General features: G+C 37.7%; 1 protein-coding gene across 2 annotated transcripts in view; it reads left to right on the plus strand.

Annotated features, from left to right (window-relative positions):
- The first annotated feature begins 391 nt into the window (after nt 1-391).
- The window catches only part of LOC145979441 (alpha-tocopherol transfer protein-like), a 40,022-nt gene continuing 12,693 nt past the window's right edge, over nt 392-27,720 (plus strand). For both annotated transcript variants that reach the window (XM_083112341.1, XM_083112342.1), the window contains exons 1-4: nt 392-600; nt 5,536-5,722; nt 13,713-13,872; nt 17,168-17,420. In XM_083112341.1, coding sequence (XP_082968467.1) covers nt 5,575-5,722; nt 13,713-13,872; nt 17,168-17,420 — 561 coding nt within the window. In that variant the 5' untranslated portion in view covers nt 392-600; nt 5,536-5,574. The remainder of the gene's footprint in view (nt 601-5,535; nt 5,723-13,712; nt 13,873-17,167; nt 17,421-27,720) is intronic.

The following is a 27,720-nucleotide window of genomic DNA, read 5'->3' on the forward strand; positions in this document are numbered from 1 at the left end:
TCATTCCATACCATAACCGACAGCTGATGTACTATTCTTATCATGTCATCTCTACGCATATAGAAATGTGAAAATCTTTTTTTTTTTTTTTTATTGATGCCTGTTCTTTGTAAATTATGTTAATCTCAGTAGGCAAGTGATTGCTCTAGAAGAAAACAACCAATATGGTATTTGGCAATTTCCCAGTGAGAAGGAAATATCTTCATATATTGATATATTTACCAAGTAGGTAAAATTTAGAACCAATACGGGAATTTCCCTCATTTCCATTCAAGCAACATCCCCTTGGAAACAACCTTGGAGATGCGGCCTTGAGGAGCTGAAAAACCGACATTATATAACAATGGTGAGAGAAAATCTCTGTGTATCGTTACGGAATAAGGTTAGAAATATCGTTTTCGAACATAAAGGATTCATAATAATTATCAAAACGTTCTCACCGTGTCAGCCAGGAAACTTAAATTACGTGTACATAATTATCTGTCCAAGACATGTTATGTAATTTACAAGTTCCTCTACATTGAAAAGAAACAAATTCTGATTGCAGAGAAGCAGTTCTTGAACTAGAGTGATCTCGGTGATATCATTTTAACATTTCAGGTAAGTCTTGTTTCACTTCTAACAATTTGATTGTTGTAAATATTGGGATATCTAGTTTTCCTTGCCAAATTAACTCTAGCTTACTAGTGTCATACAAAAAAACTTAACTATACCCTGTCCCAGCTAACTGTGGAGCAGAGCCGCGAATAGTGGAAAAGAAAGAGGAGGGAAATCGAGTGGCGAGGAACAGCGTTGCCAACCCTACTGTGATTACCGTACATGTGTGGAAATTTCATGGCATGTACGTACTTACGTTCCATACTTTGTACGCTTAATGTTCTGTTTGTCAAAATTTGCACTTTTATTGATTGATTGATTTGGTGTATAAAGTCCACTTTATGCACAGTAAGGCTAATCGGGAATGGACCTACAGTTTAAAGTGGGATCCGAACAACTATGTGCCTCCACCGGGTATCGAACCCGGGACCCCTTGATTACAAGGTGACGACGCTACCACCAAAATTTGCCCTTATTTATTTATTTATTAATTGAACTCCATATAGTCTCACGCCACCCTGGGTATTGCGAGAACGGCTGTAAATAGGAAGAAATGGCGTAACACGTATTCCATGATGTTCAGGGGGTAACGTTTTGAAGCCAACCATTCCCTACCCGGGGAAGGTTGGAGTCGAATTTTTTTAAATAGCAAGGGGGTCGAAGAATATGTCGTTTGAGAGGTCTTAACATAACAACAATAATACGTAGCTCCAATTGACAATGGAGGGAAATCAACGAGGAACATGACCAGCATTGGACAGGACTCCAACTCCTACAGTAGTAATCCTAGACAACAGTGGAAGCTGGAAATATGTTCCTACACTGTAGCATGATTCGGAGATATTCTAGCGGTGTCTACAAATACGTAACCCCCCACAAGAGATGGCAAGCGTCCGTACACAAAACCGCATTTCATCGCGCTTCCTGAGATTGCTACCAGGAGAACAAGGACCGACATGTATAATCGCAACTCAAGTCAAATGGTGAAGGAGGCACGTAGTTACATGTACAATGTCAACTGAATGCAAGTGGGAGGGGGTGGGGTACAAGGTGTTACAACACGTGCACCACTAAAAGTCAAATTGAGCTTATTTACTATTTACAGAAGACGTTCGAAATGAGCCATATTCACTTGTTTGCAGGAGAATGCAGACGGAGTATCGAACCAGACCAAGTAATCAGTGTTACCACCGCGATGAAGATTTAACAGGACTATTCTGCTTGTGTTCTCCTAAGCAAACAGACCGGACCGCAAAAGTTCGAAGTGACTTTGAAATACTGGACGTACAAGAGTTGGAGAGTCGTACACACTGTGTTCTACTAACGTGTTTCCTGTATCTTCCGTTACCGTGGTTTTATTTGTGTGTGTGTATTGGTGGTTAAAGTGTTTACAACTACGAGAAAAATGAATGTTGCCGGTAGGGGGCGTTCCGGTGCAGACAAAGTGTATTTTTTTTCTTTTCGGTGAATGTGGCAGAAAGTACTGTGCCACTGCTAGACGATTTAACGAATTGTATCCCCACGACCTACAGTAGTGTTAACCATAAGTATATTTCAGACCTTGTGAAAATATTCCGTGAAACGCAAAGCGCCAATGACAGTTCATGTCCAGGACGACTCACATCAAGCAGACAACAGTGTTGGAAGTTATAGGACGCCTGACTATAAACCCTGAAACGTCTCTCAGACAAATAAAAGAACCAAGTAACATTCCACGTAGTACAATCAGTAAGGTGTTAAAATTACACAAATTTTATTCTTACAAAATGCAAATAAAGCAAGAACTAGGAGATGATGATTTCGATAGAGGAATTGAGTTTTACGAAATTATGTGCGACAGGATTGCTAACAACGAGAACTTCTTACACAACATCTGTCTCAGTGACGAAAGTTCTTTGTTCCTAAATTTCCTAAATGGCTGTGTTAATAAACACAATGTTCGAGTACGGGGAGATGTTAATCCCCATGTTGTGAGGGAAGACCATACACAAAGACCTGAGAAGGTTAATGTGTGTGCAGGTATTTTAGGAAACCACAAAATTTGACCCCTATTTCTTAATGGAAATTTAAACGGTAATCTATACCTGCAAATTCTACGTGACACAGTGGATCCCTTGGTAACGAACCTTGTAGAAAACTCAGTCGATGTCAACGGTGTGCCCGGAATTTCATGCGAACAATATCGTTTTTCAGCAAGATGGATGTTCTGCACACTGATGTCCTGTACGTGAGTATTTGAACGAACATTATCCCAATAGGTAGATACGCCGGCGTGGTACCATCGAATGGCCTGCAAGATCGCCTGATTTGTCTCCGAACAATTTTACCTTTGGGGACACCTTAAATCTGTTGTGTTCAAAACAGAACTTAGTAGTCTTGCTGATCTGCAACAAAGAATAAAAGCAGCCTGTAGAGACATTTCAGCAGACACGTTCAGCAAAATTCGACGTGCATTTCATACTCGTCTCTTGTACTGCCAAGAAATGAATGGGGCTCATTTCGAACATCTTCTGTAAATAGTAGGTAAGGTCAATTTGACTTTTAGTGGTGTACGTGTTGTAAGATCTTATAACAGCCCCCCCCCCCCATTTGCCTTTGCCTTGAGTTGTCATTGTACATGTACCTACGTACCTCCTTCACCATTTGACTCGAGTTGCGATTGTGAATGTCGGTTCTCGTCCTCCTGGTAGCAATCTAAGGGAACGCGATGATATGCGGTTTTGTGTACGAACGCTTGCCATCGCTTGGGGGGGGGGGGGTTGTACGTATTTGTAGATACTGCTAGGATAACTCCGAATCATGCTACAGTGTAGGAACATTTTTCCAGCTCTCACTGTTGTCTAGGTTTAGTACTGTAGGAGTTGGAGTCCTGTCCAATGCTGGTCTGTTCGACATTTGATTTGACGCCATTGTCAGTTGGAGCTACGTATAGACTCCTGATTTGCTGTATTATTGTTGTTATGATAAGACCTTTCAAACGACATATTCTTCGACCCATCTTGCTATTTCAAAAATTAAGTCGACCCCGCCTACCCCCTTGTTGCGGGCCGGGTAGAGAATGGTTGGTCTCAAAACGTTTCCCCCTGAACATCATGGAATACGTGTTTCGCCATTTTTTCCCATTTACAGCCGTTCTCACAATACCCAGGGTGGGGTGAGACTTTATGGACACCCTGTATATACATGCACATACACATACACATACACACATACATAAATATATTTAAAATGTATTTAAAATTATTATTTTATTAGGAAATTATATGATAAAGGTCAGGACATTGTGTTAATAGTGGCTTTACTGAGGTCCCTTAGCTTCATACAAAATATGTCAATGGTATTATTCTTGATTAGCAATTTATTATAACTGGTGCACATTCTCCACAATGGAGATTTCTTTTTAATTTCTGATATAGCCTTCTTTACAAGAAACACTTCATTCTTAAGTCTAGTTTTCCACGACGGGATTTGAAAATGTATCTGGCAGAGTAGATGTTCAACATCAACTTCGTGATTTAAAAACCTCCACAAGAATACTATTTCATATAACGTTATTCTGTGACACAGTTTTGTAAACCGACATTCATATATTAGGTTGTCGTAGTGTTCAAATGTGGGGTAAACTTTCTGAAATTTGTATTCTAAAAATCTAAGAAATATTGATTGGACTCTTTCGATTGCTTCACTGTATTTGCTGTGTCTGTATTCCATATAACAGATGCATATTCGAGTTTTGATCTTACATATGAATAACACAAACTTATAGTCTCTCTATACTCTTGAAATTCCTCCCCATTGTAAGAATAAACCCAAGGTTCTTGAACACTGCACTAATTATTTGTTCTACGTGTTTATTAAAGGTAAGATTTGAATGAAAGAAACCCCTAAATCCTTGACTATACAATTTCTTGCTAGAGTATGGTTGTATATTTGATTCTGAAATTCAACTGGGTTTTTCGTTCGAGTATATATTACAAAATGGCATTTATTGATATTTATTGTTAGTGTTGTATCCCTGCTACATTAAAATGTTTACTGTGAACGTAATTTCAGCAAAACAAATCTGATAAAATTGAAGAACAGGAACCTCTTTCCATATCGTATGCTTGTTACTCAGTGCATCGAAATTGACTCTATATGCGTGGACTTTGTTCAATATGCGGTTTTAAGTTCACTTTATACACAGGAAGTCTTATCGGTACAGGGCCTACTGTTTAAACTGGGATTCCAACCAATCTGCCATTTATCTCCACCGGGTTTTGAAACCAGTGTTGCAAAAAAGGTAGGATAAACAATTAAAAATCAAAATCGATACCTTTTATTTGCCTTGAAAGGGATTTCTAAAATACTAGGTCATTCAAATATTACAGGGACTGATTTTTAAAAATAACTTGCCAAGCGCAGCAGTTGTGCACCTTGGTTGAGTAGAACCCCAACCACCACCCTCTTTCCTGCGCAGGTTAGAACCTGCTCAGTTGTGTCTAAGTGTTGCTAGAGTGATGAGCGAACAGAAGGTGCTGCGGAGCGTGGAACAATGCATTGTGATCAAATTTCTCGTTGGAGAAAACGTCCAGTCATCTGAAATTTTGCACAGACTCAAACAACAGTATGGGGAAGAGTGTCTCTCACGAACCAATGTGTTTGAGTAGTGTAAGTACTTCAGTCCCGGTCATATTTGAATAACCTAGTATATATAAATCTTAACGTATGTTTTGCATTCTTTGAGGGTTCATAATGTGATTTCATATGCTTAGAATTTACATTATAGTCATATAGTCACACCCAACTGTATGATTTTCGTATCAATGATCGTTCAAAAATGGCTGTTTTTTCACCAAAAGCAACGTTGTAACGATCAATCCTTTATGTAATGATTGTGGATCAGAATCATTTAAAGTTGATATAACTGTCGCACTAAAATTTTTGTTTCATTTTCAGCGAAGTAACACTCATATTAGCTTATCCAGGAAAGGGACAATGGATAAACTAGTGTACGCAGACCTAACTGAAGAAGAGGAGAAACGCCTCCGGAGTCTATTCAAAGAAGACCCGGAGCAAATCCGGAAGGACTTGGAGTATCTGAGGGAGTGGTTGCAGAAGCAGCCTCACTTGCCACACGACATGGGTAACATTTTCGATAGTTTATTTACTAAAATAAACAAACACGATATCTATAAGATAAGAAATTCACCATAACCATGGAAACCTGTAACAGTGATTTATGTAACTTGCCTTCAATAAATAAATTTGTTAGGATTACATGGAGGAAAGAATGTTTATTTTTTCTGTGGCGAAAAGATGATAAAGTGATCGTGAAAATGCGAATGTGGTAAATTAGTCGAAAACCTAAGAAGGTGTGTATATATATATATATATATATATATATATATATATATATATATATATATAGATAGGTGTCAAGTCGTGCATTTACCCGAGGATACGCAGCAGGCCATTTCCATACAGAATAAAAATAAGGTATTTACGTGTATTGTCATCGGCAAATACAATATTAGAAATATTTGTAAGTTGATAATTTTGTTTTATTTTACAATAATGCGTAAAAGTGCATGACTAGGGGTATGACTCAATAATTATATGCCGAGTATTATAAATATTTGGGCATAATATAGAGCCATGCCAAATGTATCGATATTTATGGAAGTGATTTATGTTCAGAACTGAAAGTGTTCCGTGATCTCTTACTTCAGGAAATTAAAACAACAGAACGTGACCTACAATACACTCGGTATCTTTAAACTTCCATTCCAAACATTTAGAATTTTGCTAACAATAGCTGTTAATGTCGCTAGTGCTGAGAGAAGTTTTTCAAGGATTAAATTTATCCAAATTTACTTGAGATCAAGTACGTCGCATTGAGAAGAGAATTTCCTCGTCTACATATTACGGAGAACTCAGTGAAAACTTTGCATCGAAGAAGACAACAAAAGTTGGATTTGGTAGACAAACTAATAGATAATGCATACTGAAAATAGAAGTCATAAATGTTACTAGTTTCACATTACACAGAATATGTAATACATATCTGTCTATTACATAGGGAATCGACTTTCAGAATGTAAAAGAGTAAGATTTTGGGTTGTAAAATGATAAAACTTGCACCAAAATTTTAATACATTATTCTGTGTGAAAAATATAATGGAGGGATATATAAATCACTTAGATCTCGAAATGAACAAATTTCGTTATAGGCCCTGCGATTGTTATGTGCCCTAGACCCAGCATCTTTTGCCACAAAACCTTATCAGAAGGTTATAACGTATCCATTTATTGTATCAGTAGCTGAAATATGTTACATTTCAATGAGCGAAAGTATAGTAGAGCGTGAAATTCGAATTTTAGATGTTTAGGGTGGAGCTTAAGGAACCTTATACATTGCACATGGAACTAATGACGGAATGGGGAAGCAATGCTCGAAAGAGTTCACTGATTGTGATATTTTGTGATCACTGATAGGTTGAGGGTGACATACGGTGTTGCCTTGTGGGGAATGGTTAAGGACATGGCGTACCCCTCACAACCGATAGACATAGCGTGATTGAGACTCATTGGGTGAGCTGCATCTTGCGGCATCCTGAATTAAAGTGAATAAATATAGTGTGAACTTGTGTGCTGCTACGTACGTTGTAACATGATTCCATTGAAATGTTTAAAAAAAGACTATATAAATGTCTATGAGCATAGCCGTAACTTGTCGGACCAAGGGCGGTGCCCCCCCCCCCCCCGCAACCAAAATTTTCAGGTTCATGAAAATTTACGAGTTAATGGTAATTTCGTTAACCTCCTGGAACCTGATGTAAGAAGTATTTTTTTTTCAAATGTAACAGTTATATTTATCAAAATAGTCGTGGATGATATTTTTATGGGATTGAAAACTTTTAGATTCTGAAAAACTAAATATGCTGACCAAGGCAGTAATTTATTTTATTAAACACATAAACTAAACGTAACGTTTCAACTTTCTAGTAAGGTCTTCTTCAGACTCTGTATCAAGTACAAAAGTACAAAACTTTTTCATAATCATGGAAACAAGGCTTAATGTTGTTAAAATTTTAGATTCTGCCCTCCAATGTTAACAATATTTGGTCCCAAGTTTTCTTCTGCCCCCCACCTCCCAATTTAGACCACAAGCTACGCCTATGTCTATGAGAGTTACAAAAAGGCATGAGAATATCGTGAAATTAAACATATTCATCGGAATCGAAGAGTTCTCTTGCTTTCTGTAGGAATTTGCACAATCGTGGACGTGGCAATATCCATGTGTCAATACACATATCAAGCCAATTGACCGGCAGGAGCATATGCTAGTGCAACATAACTACGTAGTTTCCCTTCGTTTTGTAGTGGCAGCGTACTGCATGAAACATACTGTGTGGTGCCGGTGGTTCAACGATTGTACCTTGGTTAAGATGCTCTCACTGTGTCCATCTCCATATTACTGGATCTCACTTGCTAGTTGATAAAGATTTCTATTGTTACACTTGAGTGGCCGCGGTGGCTGAGTCGGTAACGCGTCTGACTACCATGCTCAAGGTCCCGGGTTCGATCCCCGGCCGGTTCAAATCCGGGAACTTTTCTAACGGTGGAAGCGTCGAATAACATGGGTACCTGGGGGAAATCCTGGGGGGTAAAGGCGGTCAGGGGCGTGATGCTGATCACATCACCCCCACTCACGACCGGATCAAGAAAGTGTGGGGCGTTACCCCCACACCCCCTATACGCCTTCATGGCGTGGTGCTATGCATAGGGCAACACTTTACTTCTTTACTTTACTTTATTGTTACACTTGTATGTGTGTGGGAAAATAAGAGTGAACTGACAATCTGAAGGTCCCTGGCTGATCAAGGTGGAAAGCACTTCGCTTCAATCAGCAGACTTTCACAGCATCAGCAGCTGCTTCGTTTCTTTGTATGCTTACTCTGAAAGAGATGACTTAACCGTCGAAAAATTTCACCTCACTGAATGGTGTCCGGAAGATAGAGCACCTTGAAGGAATTTGAATAATAAATTTCTTTCATAATAAATTTTCTTTATTCAGCGGGCAAGGTACAGCCAAGGGCTGCTCTGCCAGATCAATCAATCTCACATATCGGATTATATTCAAATCACAATATGTATTGTCTTGTTAAAGTCACCACAGCTCATATGCAACACCTTTTTTTCCACGCGCTTCTCGTCCATCGGTGTTCTCAGCAGGCAAAGCTGGCTGGATACCCTAGGTCGCTCTTCTTCCGACTGACCAGTTTCCAGGTAGAAACGGCCGCCCAAAAGAAAAGGAAGATTTCTAACTCTACCTCCCTTAACCCCTCTCCCCGCTGCAATGGTTGAAAGCCAGTGCTTTCAGGTCCCGCAGTCTATCTCCTATAGGACAGATAGGGGATTGGTGCCTCATAGATTTTTTTGTAAATCCTCTAAAGAACTCAGGGTAAAATTTTCTGCAGTTCTCTGTATTTACACAATATTTTACACGTTGTACAATATGTATGTACTATAATATGGGATGTAGTTTTATTATTTATGAAATGTGAACGAGTGTGTTCAGATGGAATATATAATGATTAAATTACAAATATGTGCTCGGGCTCTCTCTCACTCTCGTTTTAGTTGTGTTTTATTTAAATATACTACTCTTGTCCTCTAACAGTCATAAATACGGATGTATTTATTTGGGCAAGAGAACGCGCGTTCATATTGTTGTTGGATTGGTTAATTTACTTCGCTTTTCTGCCACATTTGGTTATTGCGAAAATGAGGATGAGTGATGATATGATGAAATTAATGAAGGGACCTCATATGAACAATCCAGGCCAGGATTCTAACCGTGATGAGTGCGCATTCTTGTCCTATGTGTTGTACTCTGCAGTGAATAATGAAATAATTTGTAATGAAAAATGTATCTCAGAACTCAAAAAGCCAAATGAATATTATTGAAGAAACTTCAAGAAAGTGTGTTTTGTTTCCTGTTTTGTTTCTCTGTGCATAAAGTGGACTTAAAACACCAGATCAACCAACTGTGCGGGAGTGGTTATCACAGAATACTACGACACCAGGAGTTCCGGGTTCGAACCCCGTGTGGGCATGGGTGTTCTTTGTGTTTGTACCTTCATTAATTTTATCGTATCATCTTCGCAATTAACCAAATGTAACAAAAAAGCGACGCTAAGTAACAAGAATGAAATGAAATCTTTGATTGATTGCTTGATTCGGTTTATTTTATTTCGTTTTCCCGCCACTTTTGGCTAATCACGAAGATGATACGATAAAATTGATGAAGGGTCATACAAAGAATACCCATGGCCAAGCTGAGATTCTAACCCAGGATCTCTGGCTTAGTAGTCAAATCAAATCGTTTTTTATTTTCGAATGTGGGTGAGGTTTACGTGTACTTTTTTTTTAGTAATCATTCATCATTTTGTAATATTTTCCTTTTATTGACATTCTTTTTTTAGGAATACTGGGCCCTAAAGTGGGGAGGGGTGTGACCCCCCCTTGAGCACGCCACTGACTGCTACCCCAATTGTCGACGTCAAAGCACGTCACTGCACCTAACCCTTGTCAATATGATAATATATATGAGATGAAATGAACTTATGGAGCTGTAAGCTAAACGAAAAAAAAACAGAGTTACAGAATGAATGAGGACTCTCAGCAAAGAGTGAAATTCAGCGAAGTACAGCGTTCTGCCATGTAGATGGAACAATAAAAGTGTAAAGGAAAGCTGCTTGCAGCAGGGATAGCGGCCGAACGGCCGTGCTTTGTTCGGAAACAGGAAGAGAGGGGAGGTGAGTATGGGGGTGAGTTCTGTATAGCTTTGCATGTATGCGTGTTGATTCAGTAGTTGGGGAGGGTGTGGAAGGAATTTGCTGGAAATTGTTCTGTGGACATGATGTAGCTGCAGGCGAAGTCAAACCTGGGAATGCGAACTGCATGTACATTGTTTGCGTGGTAGTGGGAAAAGTTGAAGGGGATGTAAAGTACAAAGACTGCAGATATTTAGCGTGACTGAATGCTTGCTCTAATCCATTCTGGTCTTCCGTCCTTCGTGTCTAAATAAGGGATTCTTGTCTGTACAAAAGTTTTATTGGATAGGCAAGCAATATATTTCGATCTCAATTCTGATATAACGTAATGTGGCCTGGGGAATTGTTGTAAAGCCATCTGTTTCTTGGAAATAACGTAAGCCTAAGTCGGTTCAGTCAACGTTTGTTTACGTTCAAGTAACATTTGCACCGGCTGACTTGGCATATAAGATCCCATAAAAAGATTACATATTTCTGTTTTGATCTGGTCAAAGGTCAAAGTGTTAAAGTTTTGTCTAGTCCGTATGTCTTGGAAAGAAGTTAATGTAATGTCAGACAAAAATAAAGGTAGCATTTTTTTATGATCTTCATTCCAGTTCAAGGTCGCTTTACTCGTAATTCTAGCAAAAAAAGTTTTCTACGTCACTAGGATTTTGACCACTGAAGGAGCTGGTGTAAAAGGCTTGTGGAATGGTAACCGACATTGTAAGGGTGCGTTTAATTTGTCTTACTTCTGGAGTATTGGTGAAAGGGTCGAGTGGTTTACGGGATCTTTTAGGAGTTGTAAGTTTTTGTACAAATTGGGGGTATGCAAGTTGTGGTGCTCGTGAGCGAGTTATACGGGGTGAAACATCCGGGGGGGGGGATTGGGGGGGTTCAATAAAAGCGGAAGCTAGTTCTAATATGTGATCTAAGGATTGGTCAAGGTCGTCATGTAAACTGAGTTGCGAACTATTCATGCGCGTTGATTTCTTTCGTTTTCAATTTCAACAAAAAAAGGAGAGAAATAAAAAAATAAGGGGGATTTAATACAAAGAAAAACACCTGCGCCAAACAAACTTCAGACTATTTACTCTAGTTTCAGCATTTTATGATCAGCTTAAAGTGGTGTTGGGCGGTTTTATTAATTAAAAACAGTAAAAAGTTTCATAGGTTGGGACATAAAAATGTTAGTATTATGTACGGAAGGGTACAAAAGCTACACTATATTCAACATTTCCATCATGAAGTCGTTGAAGAGCTATTTAAAAGCCCGTATCTTTACCATGAAATGTTAGTCGGGGGACTAAAATTTATAAGCAAACTATGAAGTGTGGGGTATTATTTTAAACCTTTTGACAGAGTGGGTGGGAGGGAGGGATTACAATTTTGGTAACCTAAACGGTAATCGTGTCTCCGCCATGAAATGTTTGTTGCGGGTTGAAATTTCTAGGTAATTTGTCCTGGAGTGTACACAATTATGATTTAGCCCAAAGCATCTGCACCATGAAGTAAGACTCAATTTATGCTAGGGAATCTTAGAGTCACAAGGGATGTAACTAATTATGCAATTCGAGAGGTTTCATTTTACAATGTTGATTTGCCTTATTTTGCCAGGAAGAAGAAAGAAGAGGAATGACAGAACTGATTTCTCTCCACACTTACCTAGATCCATGTAATGTCCTTCATTCGAGGTTCAACTTACTGAGGTGTCTCGCACCAAAAGTTATACGCGCCTCTAACTATAACGATCCCACACTCACTGTACTCGATTAATTCTTAATACCAACTGAGACTGAGTATTCCCTTGCAGGAGTTTTTACTCCCTCCCATAACCTTTGTTCTTACCTCTCGATGACAGGACAACGCCTCTATACCCACAGGAAACCAGGCTGGAATTGCATATATAGCGGTATGCGGCTGGAATCAATGAAGCAAGCTATTCCTTGTGGAATGCGACATTGTCAATGAGTGGTCGGATCGTTTGTTAGAAGCGGAGATATGGAAAAGCATATATTTTACAGATTCGGCTCTGCATCTCTCTTCAATATATACTATATTCTAACATATGGTGTATGTATGTTCTGAATTTCTGATAGCACTGTAATGAGCAGTGGATGCAAAAGACAACAAATCTGAATTAACATTGCACATATCACTTGTTGAACACAACATTGCTTAATTTTGCAAGCTAAAATCACAATTCGCATCTCTGTAATATTTCTATCCCGAGCTATATGGAGAAAGACGTGCTACTTCAAATAAAATTACACCGTCTTGAGCCTGAAATTAGAGGATGTGAATTAAATCTGTAAAAATTTTGGGCACAAGAAGGACACGAGAGCTCGAAAAGACTTCCGTTAGGCACATCAGAAACTTCAAGAAAGCATGATGAAGAAAATAGGGAGGGACAGTTTTTATTTAGATTTCTAGGACTTTGTTTGTCAGTGTGAAAGAGTAAGTAATATATAAATAAACATATAGATTAGATAGATAGATAAAGATAGAGGGAGAGAGAGAGATAAAATGAAAGAAAGCGCCGAAGGGAAACTTTACATGATGCAAAAATATGATCTCTGTCAGAAACATGCCTGGGGAAGAAACATGATCATCCTAGGTATTGTACATACCAGGATGTTTTTTCTTGCATCTGAAAAGCACATTTTAAAACGTCAGAGAAGAAACCTGATGTAATCCAGTTGAATTTCAATTTAATTACTCGAGCATCTATTTATATCCAAATAATGTCTTAACAAATATCAAATATGTCCAAATGCAAAAAAAATGTAATTTCACATACGAACAAATTAAAACACAAAACAGAAGACATTATATTACAGCGAAAACATCAAAATGTGGTGTCTCTTGGAAAGACGTAAGTATGTCTAATGTACTTACCAGATATTTCTTCATGTCTGCTGGATATTTTGAACTTCGACACGAGCATCCGAGATAGTACTTTTACAGGATAGCGCTGGAGATTCTGCTTTAAATGATGAGTAATGTAACTTTCAAAATGGAATGAGGAATGCTGGAAGTGTGACATATTGAAATCTATATCTATAGAGTTGTTATTTTTAAAAATCGGTGTTGTTTTAAGTTGTGTCTAATATTCCAAATTCCTAATCGTGTATCATTTTACTCGATCAAAATTTGATTAGTATGTTTGTTAGATTTTCGTGAGTGTTCTGATTATACTTTTGGATGGCAATGTCATAAAGTCTTTGCCATTGATATGGATAATTACGTGACTTACTAATAAAGACAGAAACATTTAATATTATTGTGTTTGTAATTCAATTAGTGCATTTCCAGATAACACCATGTTATTAAACTTCCTTCGTTGTCGAAAATACAGCTTAGAGGACACCAAAGAGAAAATAGATGCATTTTACACTTGCAAAGGAATGGTGCCTGAAATGTGTGCGAACATGGATCCTCTGTCACCCGACATGAAACTTTCAGTGAATAATATGTGAGTATTAAACACTATTAAATAATACGTACTATTCCCAAATATTAAAATATTCCTTCTTCATTGTTCTGCCATAGTCTCATCCTGGTCATTGGTAAATTATTACCTGCTACCATAGCGCTTGTAAGTTTAATAGTCCATTCAACCAAGGACAAAAAACGTCAAATGTATAGAATAATTCCGTAAAAGTCCCACCCCTCCCCGCGGTGTTTCCCCCAGTGACCCCAAACATGATTTTCGCAGATTCTCAGTTATTTACCTACATATTTGTAACAAATGATCGTAGGCAGGTAATATTTTTTCTTCAGTTTTAAGAGACATTATTTTGAAAATCTAAAAAAGAGTGATATTTCGATAGTTGTATTTTTTGATCACAGTGATTTTTTTATATATTGAAGTAGGCAATGAGAAATTAATATTGTGCAAATTTGAGACTGAAAAAAATTCCCTCCCCTGTAGCAAATGTTGAAATTCGAGATCATACATATCCTTCATTATTCATGCAATGTGAAACATGAATAAGTTCGGAGTGTTGTATTATTGGAAGGCAACAACACCCCGAACTTTTGTTTTAATATACTGTTAGTATAAACCTCCCTGCTTGCATACATTCAATTGTTTTGATAGGGCATTGTTGCTTTCCATTGTTATGTGGCAACAAAGAGGGTCCAAAATGCAGTTTTAATCTGTTTTCTGTTTTCTTCAGTTTTAAGAGACATTATTTTGAAAATCTAAAAAAAAGTGATATTTCGATAGTTGTATTTTTTGATCACAGTGATTTTTTTATATGTTGAAGTAGGCAATGAGAAATTAATATTGTGCAAATTTGAGACTGAAAAAATTTCCCTCCCCTGTAGCAAATGTTGAAATTCGAGATCATACATATCCTTCATTATTCATGCAATGTGAAACATGAATAAGTTCGGAGTGTTGTATTTTTGGAAGGCAACAACACCCCGAACTTTTGTTTTAATATACTGTTAGTATAAGCCTCCCTGCTTGCATACATTCAATTGTTTTGATAGGCCATTGTTGCTTTCCATTGTTATGTGGCAACAAAGAGGGTCCAAAATGCAGTTTTAATCTGTTTTCAACCCTTTATCTTGGTTAAGCAAGAGTATCCTAAAGATTTGTTAACTGGTCATGAAGCTCACTATTAGGACACGCTACCTGATACAGCACATTAACTTTAAATCAATGCACATGGTTTCTGTTTTTACTGGTAATAATCAGTGTTAATAACAACATTAATAATTAACTATATAATGATTGATTAATTGATTTGGTGCTTAAGTCCACTTTGTGCACAGTAAGGCTAATCGGGACTGGACCTACAGTTTAAAATGGGATCCCAACCACTTGTACCTCCATCAGGTATCGAACCCGGGACCCCTTGATTACAAGGCGACGACGATACCACTGCGTCATCGGGGAGGCCCAACTATGTAATGAAAAAAGGTGTGTATTGTGGATTTGTGGGAGATAAAGCATGAGATATTTTCTGCACGGCGTTGGACATGCAAAGGCAATTATCTTTATTTTCATTCTATTATTAGCAGTGATTCTCTATTTTCATTGTCTCTATAAAAAACACTCATAGAAACTAATTCCATTTTTTCTTCTACCACATCTGTCGCTGCTTTTTTTGTTTAATTCCCCTTTATGCATTGACGTTGATAGATAATAACTTTTGAATTTTACATGGAATTGAAACATAAAATGTTGCCGCCTTTGAAGGAGTCGAACCTGCGACCCCCCTTTAATGACAAAGCGATAGTGTCGGCCATCTTGCTTATCTTGCCTATTCTTTATACATTAAAGCTAATCCGTACTGGGGCCCACACGGCAAAACAACTTTTCTTTATACATTAGTGGTGAAGTCTTTGCATTATAATCAAAGGGTTCAAGGTTCGATATCCGTTGAAACATCTTTATGCATTACGGTTAATCGGGACTGCGTTAAGGAAACACCAACATTAGTCCCCAGTGAAAATAGAAGCTTCGACCTCTTGGTTGCAAAACTCCAAAGTCAGCCATTTTCTCTTTGTGTATCAAGGTTAATCGGTAATAATAACTCACTTTTTAAAGAAATCAATGTTATTCTTCAATTTGAAACTCGAACCCAAAATATCTTCAACACTAAACAACTTTTTGAATATCTGTTCGTGAATAAATACTACTCGGTACTGATAACACACTTCTTTTTTATTTAAACAGAAAATCAATATTAGGCAATTTGACAACATTTGGAATTGAACCCGGGACCTCTAAATTACACCATAAAGACCCCCTATTTTCAATTTTGTTCATTTCCTCTTTGTGCACAAAAGCTAATCAGGACTTTTAACCAAATAGAATTGAATTCTCAATTTTTCCAATATTGGGAATCGAACCCGGAACCATTTGATTAAAACATCAACTTTAACCATTTTATATTTAAACTCTTATCTATATCACGTGGGCGGAAAACATTGTTCGCGGCGCGCCCGCGACTACGCCGCCGCCGCACACAAAACACGGCCGCCATATTGTTTTATGAGAATACTATTTATGCACTGATGGGCTAATATGGACCTAAAATGTTGGCAAATAACAATTGACTCCATACGACTGCGTACAGAATAGAATCCGGGACCTCTTTATTCTGAGGCGACAACGTAACCACTAACACAACTCCATTTTCGAACACTATCATCTTGTTGGGTTTATTTACACATAGGCTAATCGAGACATTTCAATATTGACGTCGCCGCCTTGTAATCAAAGGGTCTCGGGTCCGATACCCGGTGGAGGCACATAGTGCCCACTTTAAACTGTAAGTCCAGTCCCGACTAGCCTTGCTGTGCATAAAGTGCTCTTAAAAACCACCAAATCAATAAATATTGACTCTACCAGGAATCAAACCCTCGACTCCCTTGTTTAGAGAGCAAAAATCTTAGCCGCTAGGCTTTCGGCTTACAGCGCCACCTTGAAATCAAGTTTCTTCATGTTCCTGCATCTTACACGCTGGGTGCGCTCGCATATCCTCCACACACACACACAAGTATACGCATGTGTTAGGTTAGCATACACCAAGATACAACATCACAGGTTTATTACCCCTTCCCGCTTCCGACGTCTTCAAGGTGAACAGACACGTCAACTTTCTGCTGACTCAACAATATAGCCGCTCATTCAGGGCTGTCACGGGATGTAACATAACACCAGACACATCGGATTTCTGCTGACGTTTAGGAATGAAGTGCTGCCATTCTACTTGTTCAATATTTTAATTGAATTTTTAATATTATTTCAGGGTCGCTTGCGCTATTCCCGGGTACACTCCAGATGGATATAGAGTGTTATTGTACTCTTTACAAAATGTCGATCCCAAAATCTACGATTATGACGTAATTGCAAAACGCTCAGTTTGCAGTTATCTCATTATGTTGGCTTCGGACACTCTACAGAGAGGACTCATAATATTAGTGGATATCAGTGCAATGAAAGCTGCCCATGCGGTGAAGATATCCATGGCACAAATTAGGAAGAGCTTGGTAGTAGCTCAGGTAGGTTTTATTTTATTTAACATGCAATGTGGAATGTTTTGTAAATACCAGAAAAACGATGATGAGATTTGAAGTCAGTCATTTATATCCCTGAAGATGAGAGTGACGTCAGCTCTCGAAAACTCGGAATTCTATCCGGAAATCACCTGGATGGTTGCTGGAGAAAACTTCTTCATCACTCGTCGCCAGGAAAGCTTCAAGAATTATGCCAGAAAAAGATTTCCAAAATTTTAGCATATTTCTACATGAAAACTACCGATGGTTATAAAAATAGTGGAAACACCCATGATCAGCAAGAAGGCATCTTTGTGGGCTGGCAACACTGTTCAGTTTGTACAGCTCGCGTTGGACTGTGAGTGTAGAAACAGGTTGGTCGACATGCTGATTGATTTCTGACGTCACTTGTATCAGAGTAGCTCGACGGTTCTTTGAGACATTCTCTTCAATGTTCAGTGGTCCGGATCACGGAGGATGCGTTTTCGTCCACTATTTTCCTTCGTTGACGATGTCTTGGCAAGAGTTGTGTATATTGTCATTCCTTTGGACACTGTTGCTCTAGATGCACATACACAAATGGCCATATTCATTACATTTGCGTCAACTAACCGCGCTCTAACAATCTTTCATCATTGAAAATCGAAGAAGTTCTTCATTTGACTCTCCATTCCGCTCTTTTTCTGTGTTATTGACTCATTAAAGTTGGACTTAAGAGCCACTAAACTTTCCGCACTATCCTTGACAAACTTCAGTAACAACGATTTCTCTGACTTCATAGAATTTGTGCGATGAGTCCAGCTCTTTCGTTCATAATGAAACCTGAAGTCAACATTCGCTGCTAGCAAACGTAAGATGTAAGAGATACTGAATTAATCAAATCAAACACACCCTTTTTTTCTTTGCTTTGAGAGTCTGACAGTTTCATGCATATTAAACTCCAGTTTTCATCACAAGCCTTAAGACAAGTTATCATTTCTGGCTTTTCCTTGGAATATACTTTCTATTTAACCAGCTCAGCTCCAAAATACCGCAAATGGGCCTACAACTTGTTCCTTGACGTTTCACTGAAAATGACGCTGTGACAGAGTTATATTTCATGATTTTGTTTAACACGGATTTTTCACAGATTTCAAATATTTCGGAAATTGTCCAGCAAGTCACTGGAAGAGCGATGTAACTGTGCAATATGTAATTCAGCATTCGATAACATGAATGAATCACTTAACCCTAGGATGCATGACACTTTTTTTTTTTTTTTTTTTTACAACTTTACATATGTGGGGTCAATTTGACCCCAATGCAATTATGCATTGAAATAAGTACGACAGAGTAAATAGTTCAGCTAATATGGTTTATTGATCAATAATTTATCTGAATATAACATAGGAAACAATTACCCTTTCTTTATTATTATAATTGTATTGACAATTCACTGTTCTACATATTAATGGTAGTGGGGTGAAAGGGGTGCTCCTTCCACGTAGTGCACCCAATAGTCAACCTCACTTCCACGTAGTACACCCTGGACTGCAGACTAACGAGGCTCTGGCGACTGGCCCCATGGCCAGTATAATTTTGTTTGTGTTGTCCTGTGTTTTGTCCTTCTTTGTGCTGAGTGCTCCTTTACATCCTCAGCTTTTAACGAAAGTCAGAAGATTTTAATATTTTATGATTTTAGTTATGCAACGTTAGAGTTGTTGTGTAACGATAAGGGGCTGGACCCCGTATAATGTGACGGGTGCAAAATAGCCTTAGTGCTGACGCACCCAAAATTTTAAATTCAAAATCAAAATCAAATTAATATTAATGGTAGTTACACTTCGCTCGCAATTATCAGAACTTCAGTTGACCGACCTGAGAAACAGTATTTTAGAGATAACACAATACAGCACTAAATACGATTTTATGTAGAAGATATAAATTTATAAAAAAAAATAAAAAAATAATAAAAAAGAAATAAATAGAAGAATGTGCCGGCCTCTCATGGCAATTAAATACACCTCACTCGCATTCTGAGCACACCACAATCACACTTCTGTGGAGCTTGCAAACAGGTTTCCCACACCTTCTGCAATGTTCCGTCGTCATCCTGTCCTCTCGTCTTGTGCAGACCTGGCATCGTACTCTTTTCTTTGAAGATCTATCCCCCAGTCTCTGTGTCTGCCTTACTTTCATTGCCTCGGTTACTGGTTTCTTCAGGTTCAAGCTTTGGCACCTCCCCCACATGTGAGGAAGAATCAAAACATTCGCCAACTCGATAAGGAACATACGGCGTCTGTGACTGACGCCCGAATGGTAATTAGAATGCTGTGACAAGTAGCATGTGTATGCATTGATAACGACTACGTTGATTACATTATAGAAGAGGGCCATTGGCCATCGACGTTTCTGTCTTCTGCAGGTGTATGTTTGAACCAGTTTGTCCATGGCGTCCACTCCACTCTTTGTTTGGTTGTAAAACTTTATGATTTCTGGCTTCTTCATCAATGTGTATGTCATGGTGCATGGTGCTCAGTAGAATGACATTCTTGTTTTTCTTCGGCGCGTAGCTTACCAAGGTCTCATTTTCATGGAAGGCGAATTCTGATGTGCAACGCTGTCTTGTCTTTATATTGGTGAGTGCAGGTGGAATTTCACGTTTGTTTTTCTATACTGTTCCAACAATGGATACATTTTGTAACAGGAGATCGATAGTCAAGTCATGACTTGTGAAAAATTGGTCAGTTGTGATATTTCTTCCAAAGTTCCGCAGTGTGTAGCACAGTTTCTTCACGACGTTGCTGACAAGGTTCTTTTGAACTTGCTCTCGTGGCTGTCGTCCCAAGTAGATTAGACCGTCTTTGGCGTCAAAGTTATCAGCATCGCACAACCAGAAGCTCTTGATGCCGTATTTGGCCGGCTTACTTGGCATGTATTGCACGAACTTGCATCTCCCACGGAAAGGCACTAACTGTTTATCAATCGTAAGAAAGGCGCCAGGTCCCATGATTCTGCGACAGTTTTTGATAAAAAGTGACCAGATATATCGAAATGCAGCCATGTGATCAGTCTCCAGACGTGCAGCGCCAGTATGTTTGTCATCAGATCAGAGCAATCTTCTGATGTCTTCGAAACGATTTACTCCAAAGGTTGCTTTGTACTTCGGGTTGGAGAATTTGTTGAGAAAAATCTCACGAACAGGAGCTCTCAGTTGGTCTCGATCCGCGCCAAATACATCTGCGCATGCGCACTTTGCAATGAGTCATGGCAGGGTGGGTGGTTGACCTTGAGATGATTGCGTTTAGTTTGGGCATAATTGAACATAATATGTAGGATCAATTTCCCTTTATGAATGTTTTCCTGCTGTTTTCAGGCTGGGGTCAAAATGACCCCACACATGGAAAGGAGGGATATTGTTACAAAAACGTTAAAAGTATAATTTAGAATAAATTGTAAGAAATTTATTTATACCTGTTCCTATAGCTGAAGTAGCATGGTAAGATGTCACAGAAAATCAGAATTATTTATTTAGATTTTATTATAATACCAGGAAATAAACAGACAGTGGGGTCAAAATGACCCCACACATGCATCCGAGGGTTAAAATATAGAAATACCGATATACAATATCAATACTATTGTCGATTTGCAAAATACTTCGTAAAAACGTCCTCCCCGGCTCTGCTGATATTAATGAACCAGGAGAATAATAATATTGGTGTACACGAAGGAAGCCGCTCAAACTATCACATGGAAGAAATCAGTTGTAATCTATTTAGCCGTTGATTATTTCTAATGACATCCTGATCGAACCAAGCAAATCAAGCGAAATCAAGAGAATAACAAATATTTTGAAAAAAATACGGTACACACTAATTCAACAATGCCCTACTTCCTACTTCAGAATTCTTCCATCCCTTCCTTCGTGCTCACATATTACCGCAGTCACTGCACGCTTTGTAGCAAACATCCCTTCAAAAATTCAAACTAACTCTCTAGCCTTCTTAAACCCGAAGGTTCATGGCTGCAGCAACACAGGCCTTCCATGTTTCCCTATCTTGAGCAAGTTCTATATACTCTTTTCCATCCCTACCGATCTCCCTTAGGTCCATCTCACATCTCAACGTTGACCCTCCATCTTCGTCTTGGCCTTCCTACAGGTCTCTTACCTTCAGTTTTCCCAACAAGAATCCTGTAAACTCCTCTTTCCTCTCCCATTCGTGCCACATGGCCTGCCCACCTAAGTCTTCTTGATTTAATTATTCTAATAATAGCTGGACATGAATACAAATTATGTAGTTCTAAATTATGTAACCTTCTCCACTCACCTGTCTCCTCATCCCTTTTAGGTCCAAAGATTTTCCTAAGGATCTTATTTTCAAATACTCTCAATTTATGTTCCTCTTTCAATGTAGGGGACCAAGTTTCACATCCATATAATACTACAGGCAAAATTACTGTTTTGTATATTTTAACTTTTAGTTTCTTAGATATTAAACGAGAAATCAAGAGTTTATGAAGAGAGAAGTAACATGCATTTCCTGAATTAAGCCTACTTTTTATTTCCTCTTTAATATAATTTTCATTTCTTAATATTACTCCTAAGTATTTGAATTTGGAAACTGGTTCAAACGAGTTGTTATCAATAATTAGATTTTGATTCTTACCTAACATTTGGTTTCGGCCTCTAAGCATATATTTAGTTTTCTCTTTGTTAACTTCCAAACCTATCTCTTTAGCAGTTTTGAAAAATATTTTAGCATTATTCTTAATTGTATTCACATCATCCTCCAGTAAGTCTACATCATCTGCATATGCTAACAACTGAGTCACACCATTTAATTTTAGTCCTTCTTTAGTTTCTTTTACCTTCCCTACAGCATATTCTAAGGCAAAATTAAAGAGCAATGGAGACAATGCATCTACTTGTTTTAACCCATCATGAATTGTAAATTTGTCAGACATATTAATACCCACACGAATTTTACTTTCTGTTTCACTAGTGCATATTTTTATCATACTAACAAGCTTCTTAGGTATTCCAAACTCTACTAATATATTATATAATTTATCTCTTTTGACCGAATCATATGCTTTTTTGAAATCAATGAATAGCTGATGGACATTTTGATTATATTCCCACTTTTTCTCAAGTGTCTGTCTGATGTGAAAAATTTGATCTGTAGTTAAACTGTTACGTTTAAATCCACATTGATAATCACTTATAATTTCATTAGAATATGGGGTTAGTCTTGTTAAAAGAATGTTAGATAATATTTTGTATGTTGTTGAGAGTAGAGTAATTCCACGGTAATTATTGCAGTTCATTTTATCACCTTTTTTAAACACAGGAACAATTATGGATTATTTCCACTGTTGAGAGATTTCTTCTTTATTCCATATTAAACAAATTAATTTATGAATTTGACATATTAACGAATTTCCACCATATTTAATTAACTCAGCTGGTATTAAATCAATTCCAGGTGCTTTGTTATTCTTTAGCCTTTTAATAGCATCTTTAACTTCAGTCAAGTTAGGTTCTGGAACTAAAGGTTCTGCTGTGTGTACTTCATTTACTTCTGATTTATCTCCTACATGGACATTTAAAAGGTCATTAAAGTAGTTCTTCCATCTATTTAGAATATCGCTTGGGTCAGCTAGAAAATCACCGTCTCTACCTTTTATCAAGTTTTCTTTAGGTTGCCACCCCTTTCTAAACTCATTTACACCTTTATATAAATCTCTGATATTTTTATTTTTGCTGTTTGTTTCAATTTAGTTAATTTTGCTTTTCAAGTAATCTCTTTTTTTACTTCTAAACGTGCGGTCAACTTCTCGCTTTATTTATTTTATATTTATTTCAAAAATTCAACAACGTTAAATATTATGTCGCCGCTTTCGCTATGTATAATTTTCCAATTCATTATGAAATGAAACACTTAGCACTGAAACAGGAACGACTTTTTGAGAGCGCTAAACAATTTCGCAACGCAATAACAGCCACAAAAAAAACAAACAAAAAAAACAGCTGACTGATTGATGTACTCTCTCTCGCTCGGGTTGATAATTCGGCTACTGCGCCACAAGGACCGTTTATATTGGCCAAGATACACTACGCAAAGGCAAAATCATGCAAGTTTAAAACAATTTTTTGCTCTCAGTTGCCCTCCTCCCCTTCTCCTCTTGCTTGTCCACGACCCCCCGTGACCGACTCTCTCTGATTGGCTTAAACGAACCACGAAATAGAAGTGCATCCTCGACTCCAATCAGGGTATCCACCTGCTTCTGGTAAAAGCAAAGGTGCGAAGCAGAGGCCGGGCGGATCTGGGACTGGCGCCCCAGGGGGTGGGTAGCCGCCATCAGGAGATTTTAAAGTGGTGTCGACGACTATTCTGCGTTCTCTCGAGGTGAATTAAAGTGTTGGACAGAAAGCCATATTGAGATATTTGAATTGTTAATTGTCGTTGTGTTTATCAAATGTGAAGTCAAACGTGAAGTCCTGTGTTGTGTCGCACTTGTCCTTTGTATCATCTTGCACAAATACGACCTAACGAATGTACAATATGGCTAGCAAGTTACAATCTAGCAGGATTCAGGTGGAGTAGTAGGTTGTTGCAATTGCAACGGATTTATGAAATGCTAACGGTGGGTTTAGAAGAGGCTAGAGCGTCAAGAGCAAGACCATGTGTTATGTGTTATTGGTATAAAATGTAAAGGATAGGATTAACTCCGATAAAAGCAAAAGAATTGGAACAAATTCTGAAAGATCCAGCCTAGAAAACCCATTGAGATAGAGAAGAATGGATGAGACGGAAGAAGATTAGGTGAAAATTTAAGGACAAACGATGATGAAGAAACCGAAAGTGAGAGGAAAGTGGGAACATCTCGATTTTACATAAATGAAATACAAGCTGGAATTGCTCGAGAGAACGTCTCTGCTACGACAAAGACATTATTGATAGAATTAGTAGGGAAGATAGCAGCAGCATATGAAGATCTTAACACTGAGAACCAAATTATCCACGTGTGAACTAAGAACTAAGACGTATCTTAGTGTATCTAAAAGAGGAAGTTAGAGCAATAAGAGAATCTAAGCATGATAGTCTAAAAAATGCAAATAATACATAAGCGGATAAGTTAAAACAAGTATCAGTTGAAGTTCCTAAACCATCAAGGCAAATAAAACCAACTCTGTTTGTCAAGTCAGGGGGGAAAAACCCCAAAGAAATACAGAAGATAACACTGGTCTACGTCCATTTTGCTGACTGGAGTCTGATGGTTGTTCTTTAGTAATTCGAGGGTGGTAAATCCAAAACCGAAATCCGTTTTTTTCTATCACGTCAGGTTTCGGAGGAAAATAGAAAATTATCTAATATTAGGGATGTATATTTAGAGCAATGAAACAACGTAGTCCGTAAAGAGGTCACAAGATGGCAGCACATGGAACATTATAGTGATTATTATTTAAATCAGTTATTCGAACATTGTTAACCTCAAAACAAAGGACAAATATTACTAACTTAGTAAGGAAAGCGTATAATGCATATTTCGGGATTAAATTGGGTGACCAAGGTAAATCCTGGGCACCTCATAAAGTATGCAGGACCTGTGTAGAAAAGAAGGAAAGAAATATGTTAGCGTCTGGAACAACCTTCATGTATCTGGACAGAGATAGGCATGTATTAAGATATTTTCAAAGGGACGAAGAATATGTGTATTGTACAGATGTGAAGGGACTAATTGAAGCTATGGGATGTACGTATAATGCAGAAGAATGGAGGCTTTTTATTGATAGCAAGAGGAGTTTGAAGTGTGTGTTGATACATAATGGCAATAAGTTAGCATCCATTCCTGTTGGCCACTCCGTACATTTGAAGGAAAGCTACGAAACAATGAAAGAACTGCTTCGAAAGAAAAAGGTATGCAAATGACAGTTGGCTTGTGTGTGAAGATCTCAAGGTCATTTCAATGTTACTTGGTCAACAAGCAGGTTTCACGAAATATCCATGCTTTTTGTATTTATGGGACAGTCGAGCAAGGAACGAACATCGGGTACGAAGACTGTGGCCTGCCAGGAAAAGCTTTGAAGTCGGGGCGAAAAACATCCAGAACAAGCCGCTTGTTGATCCTAAGGAAGTGTTACTTGCTCCACTGCACATTAAGTTGGAATTAATGAAGCAGTATGTAAAAGCTCTGGATAAGAATGGGGCTTGCTTTAAATACATTTGCTCAAAATGTCCTGCATTGACGCATGAGAAAGTAAAAGCAGGTATTTTGATGGTCCTCAGATAAGGATGCTAATGGAAGATGAAGAATTCTTACAAACAATTAACCACACAAAGAAAGATGTATGCTGTGCATTTTCTGATGTCATTACAAACTTTCTTGGAAACTTCAGGGCGCACAACTACGAGGTTCTAGTTGAAAATTTGTTGGTGACGTTTCAAAAGTTAGGTATGCATGTTGTGCTATTCTGTGGTGTATGTTAAGTTTAGCATAAGTACAGGCATCAGGTGCTGACTGTATGTGCTCGTGAAACAAATTGATCAATTTGCCGGAATTACCTAAACTTTTTGTTCATTAAGAACTCCCTATTGAGAAAATAGAAACGTATGTTTGTTAAACAACGTGACGTGATACTCTGATTGAACATCTGACTACGTCGCATTCTCTTTGCAAGTGCTGTTGGAATGTAGCCGGATATAATTTTCTGAAAATTTTGAAATGTGACTTGTCAAACAATGCAACTTAATACCTGTTATCAGCTCCGCCACCTTATGTATAGTCCTATAATTTCATTATGTGCAGATATCTATATGGAAAATTGTTGGAGTTTAGCCCAGTATTATAATATTGTGAAAATTTTCAAATGTGATTTGTGAAAAATTGTGACGTGATACACTTTTTCTGACTACATATTTGGAATCAGCGACCTCAAATTATATAGAATCAGTTATAATATGTAAGTCAGCAGAAAAAGAAATTTCATTATGTGCAGATATCTATATGGAAAATTGTTGGAGTTTAGCCCAGTATTATAATATTGTGAAAATTTTCAAATGTGATTTGTGAAAAATTGTGACGTGATACACATTTTCTGACTACATATTTGGAATCAGCGACATCAAATTATATAGAATCAGTTAAAATATCTAAGTCAACAGAAAAAGAAATTTCATTATGTGCAGATAGCTATATGAAAAATTGTTGGAGTTTAGCCCAGTATTATAATATTGTGAAAATTTTCAAATGTGATTTGTGAAAAATTGTGACGTGATACACATTTTCTGACTACATATTTGGAATCAGCGACCTCAAATTATATAGAATCAGTTAAAATATCTAAGTCAGCAGAAATCTTTTTTTCATATGTAGACCAGTGTAATTACTGAAAATGTCAATCCAACAAATGACAAAATCAGAATTACGAATATGAAGACAACAGAGAAGTTACTCATTGTAGAATTTGCAACAAATGAGGAGTTACAAGAAATAAGAATAACCCAATCTTGCAAACTAAAGGGTTATTAATGGAAACCACAAAAAAGAAAAATCCTCAAATAATGTTATATGACGTGCCAAAGACATAAAAAGACGAATACCTTAAGGAAGACATCTATCAATTAAATTTAGATGATGTAATGACAAAAGAAGAAATGGAAAATAACTTTAAAATTGCCTTTAAAACGGGACGGCGGAACGACTCAACAATGAATGTCGAATTGGAAACAACCCCTACAATAAGGAACATCCTGACTAAGAAAGAAAAACTCTATCTACCGTTCAAGGTAATAAGGCTTAAAGGCTATATAGCGCTTCCTAGATGCTTTAAGTGTAATGACCTCGGCCACGTCAGTAAGCATTTCAGAAACGAAACCACCTGCAGGAAATGTGGAGAATTGCATAATGATCAGAATTGTAACTTGGGTAATATTAAAATATGTTTACCATGTAAATTTAGCAAGAGAAACTGTAATAAGAATGTATGTCCAACTTATCAAGATCTAATGGACAGGGAAATATCTAAAATAAATTATGGATAACATAAAAAAAAAACAATTACAAGAAATTCAAACCAGATAAGAGTAATACAACATAATGCCCAAGGTGTCAAGCTGGCAATGCAAGAAATTATACATTACTTTACAAACAATAACATCGATATTGCGATGATACAGGAACCCTACCATATCAAAGGGAAGATTGTTGGACTTCCTGTATCTACTAAGTGCTTCGCTTACTCCAAGACACCAAAAGCAGTTACTTTAGTAACAAATGAGGGTATCCAAATTACCTGGAGAAAATCCTGCTCAACATCACA

This window comes from Lepisma saccharinum, chromosome 26, assembly GCF_977018435.1.
Source record: "Lepisma saccharinum chromosome 26, izLepSacc3.1, whole genome shotgun sequence".
In the NCBI taxonomy this organism is placed as follows: domain Eukaryota; kingdom Metazoa; phylum Arthropoda; class Insecta; order Zygentoma; family Lepismatidae; genus Lepisma; species Lepisma saccharinum.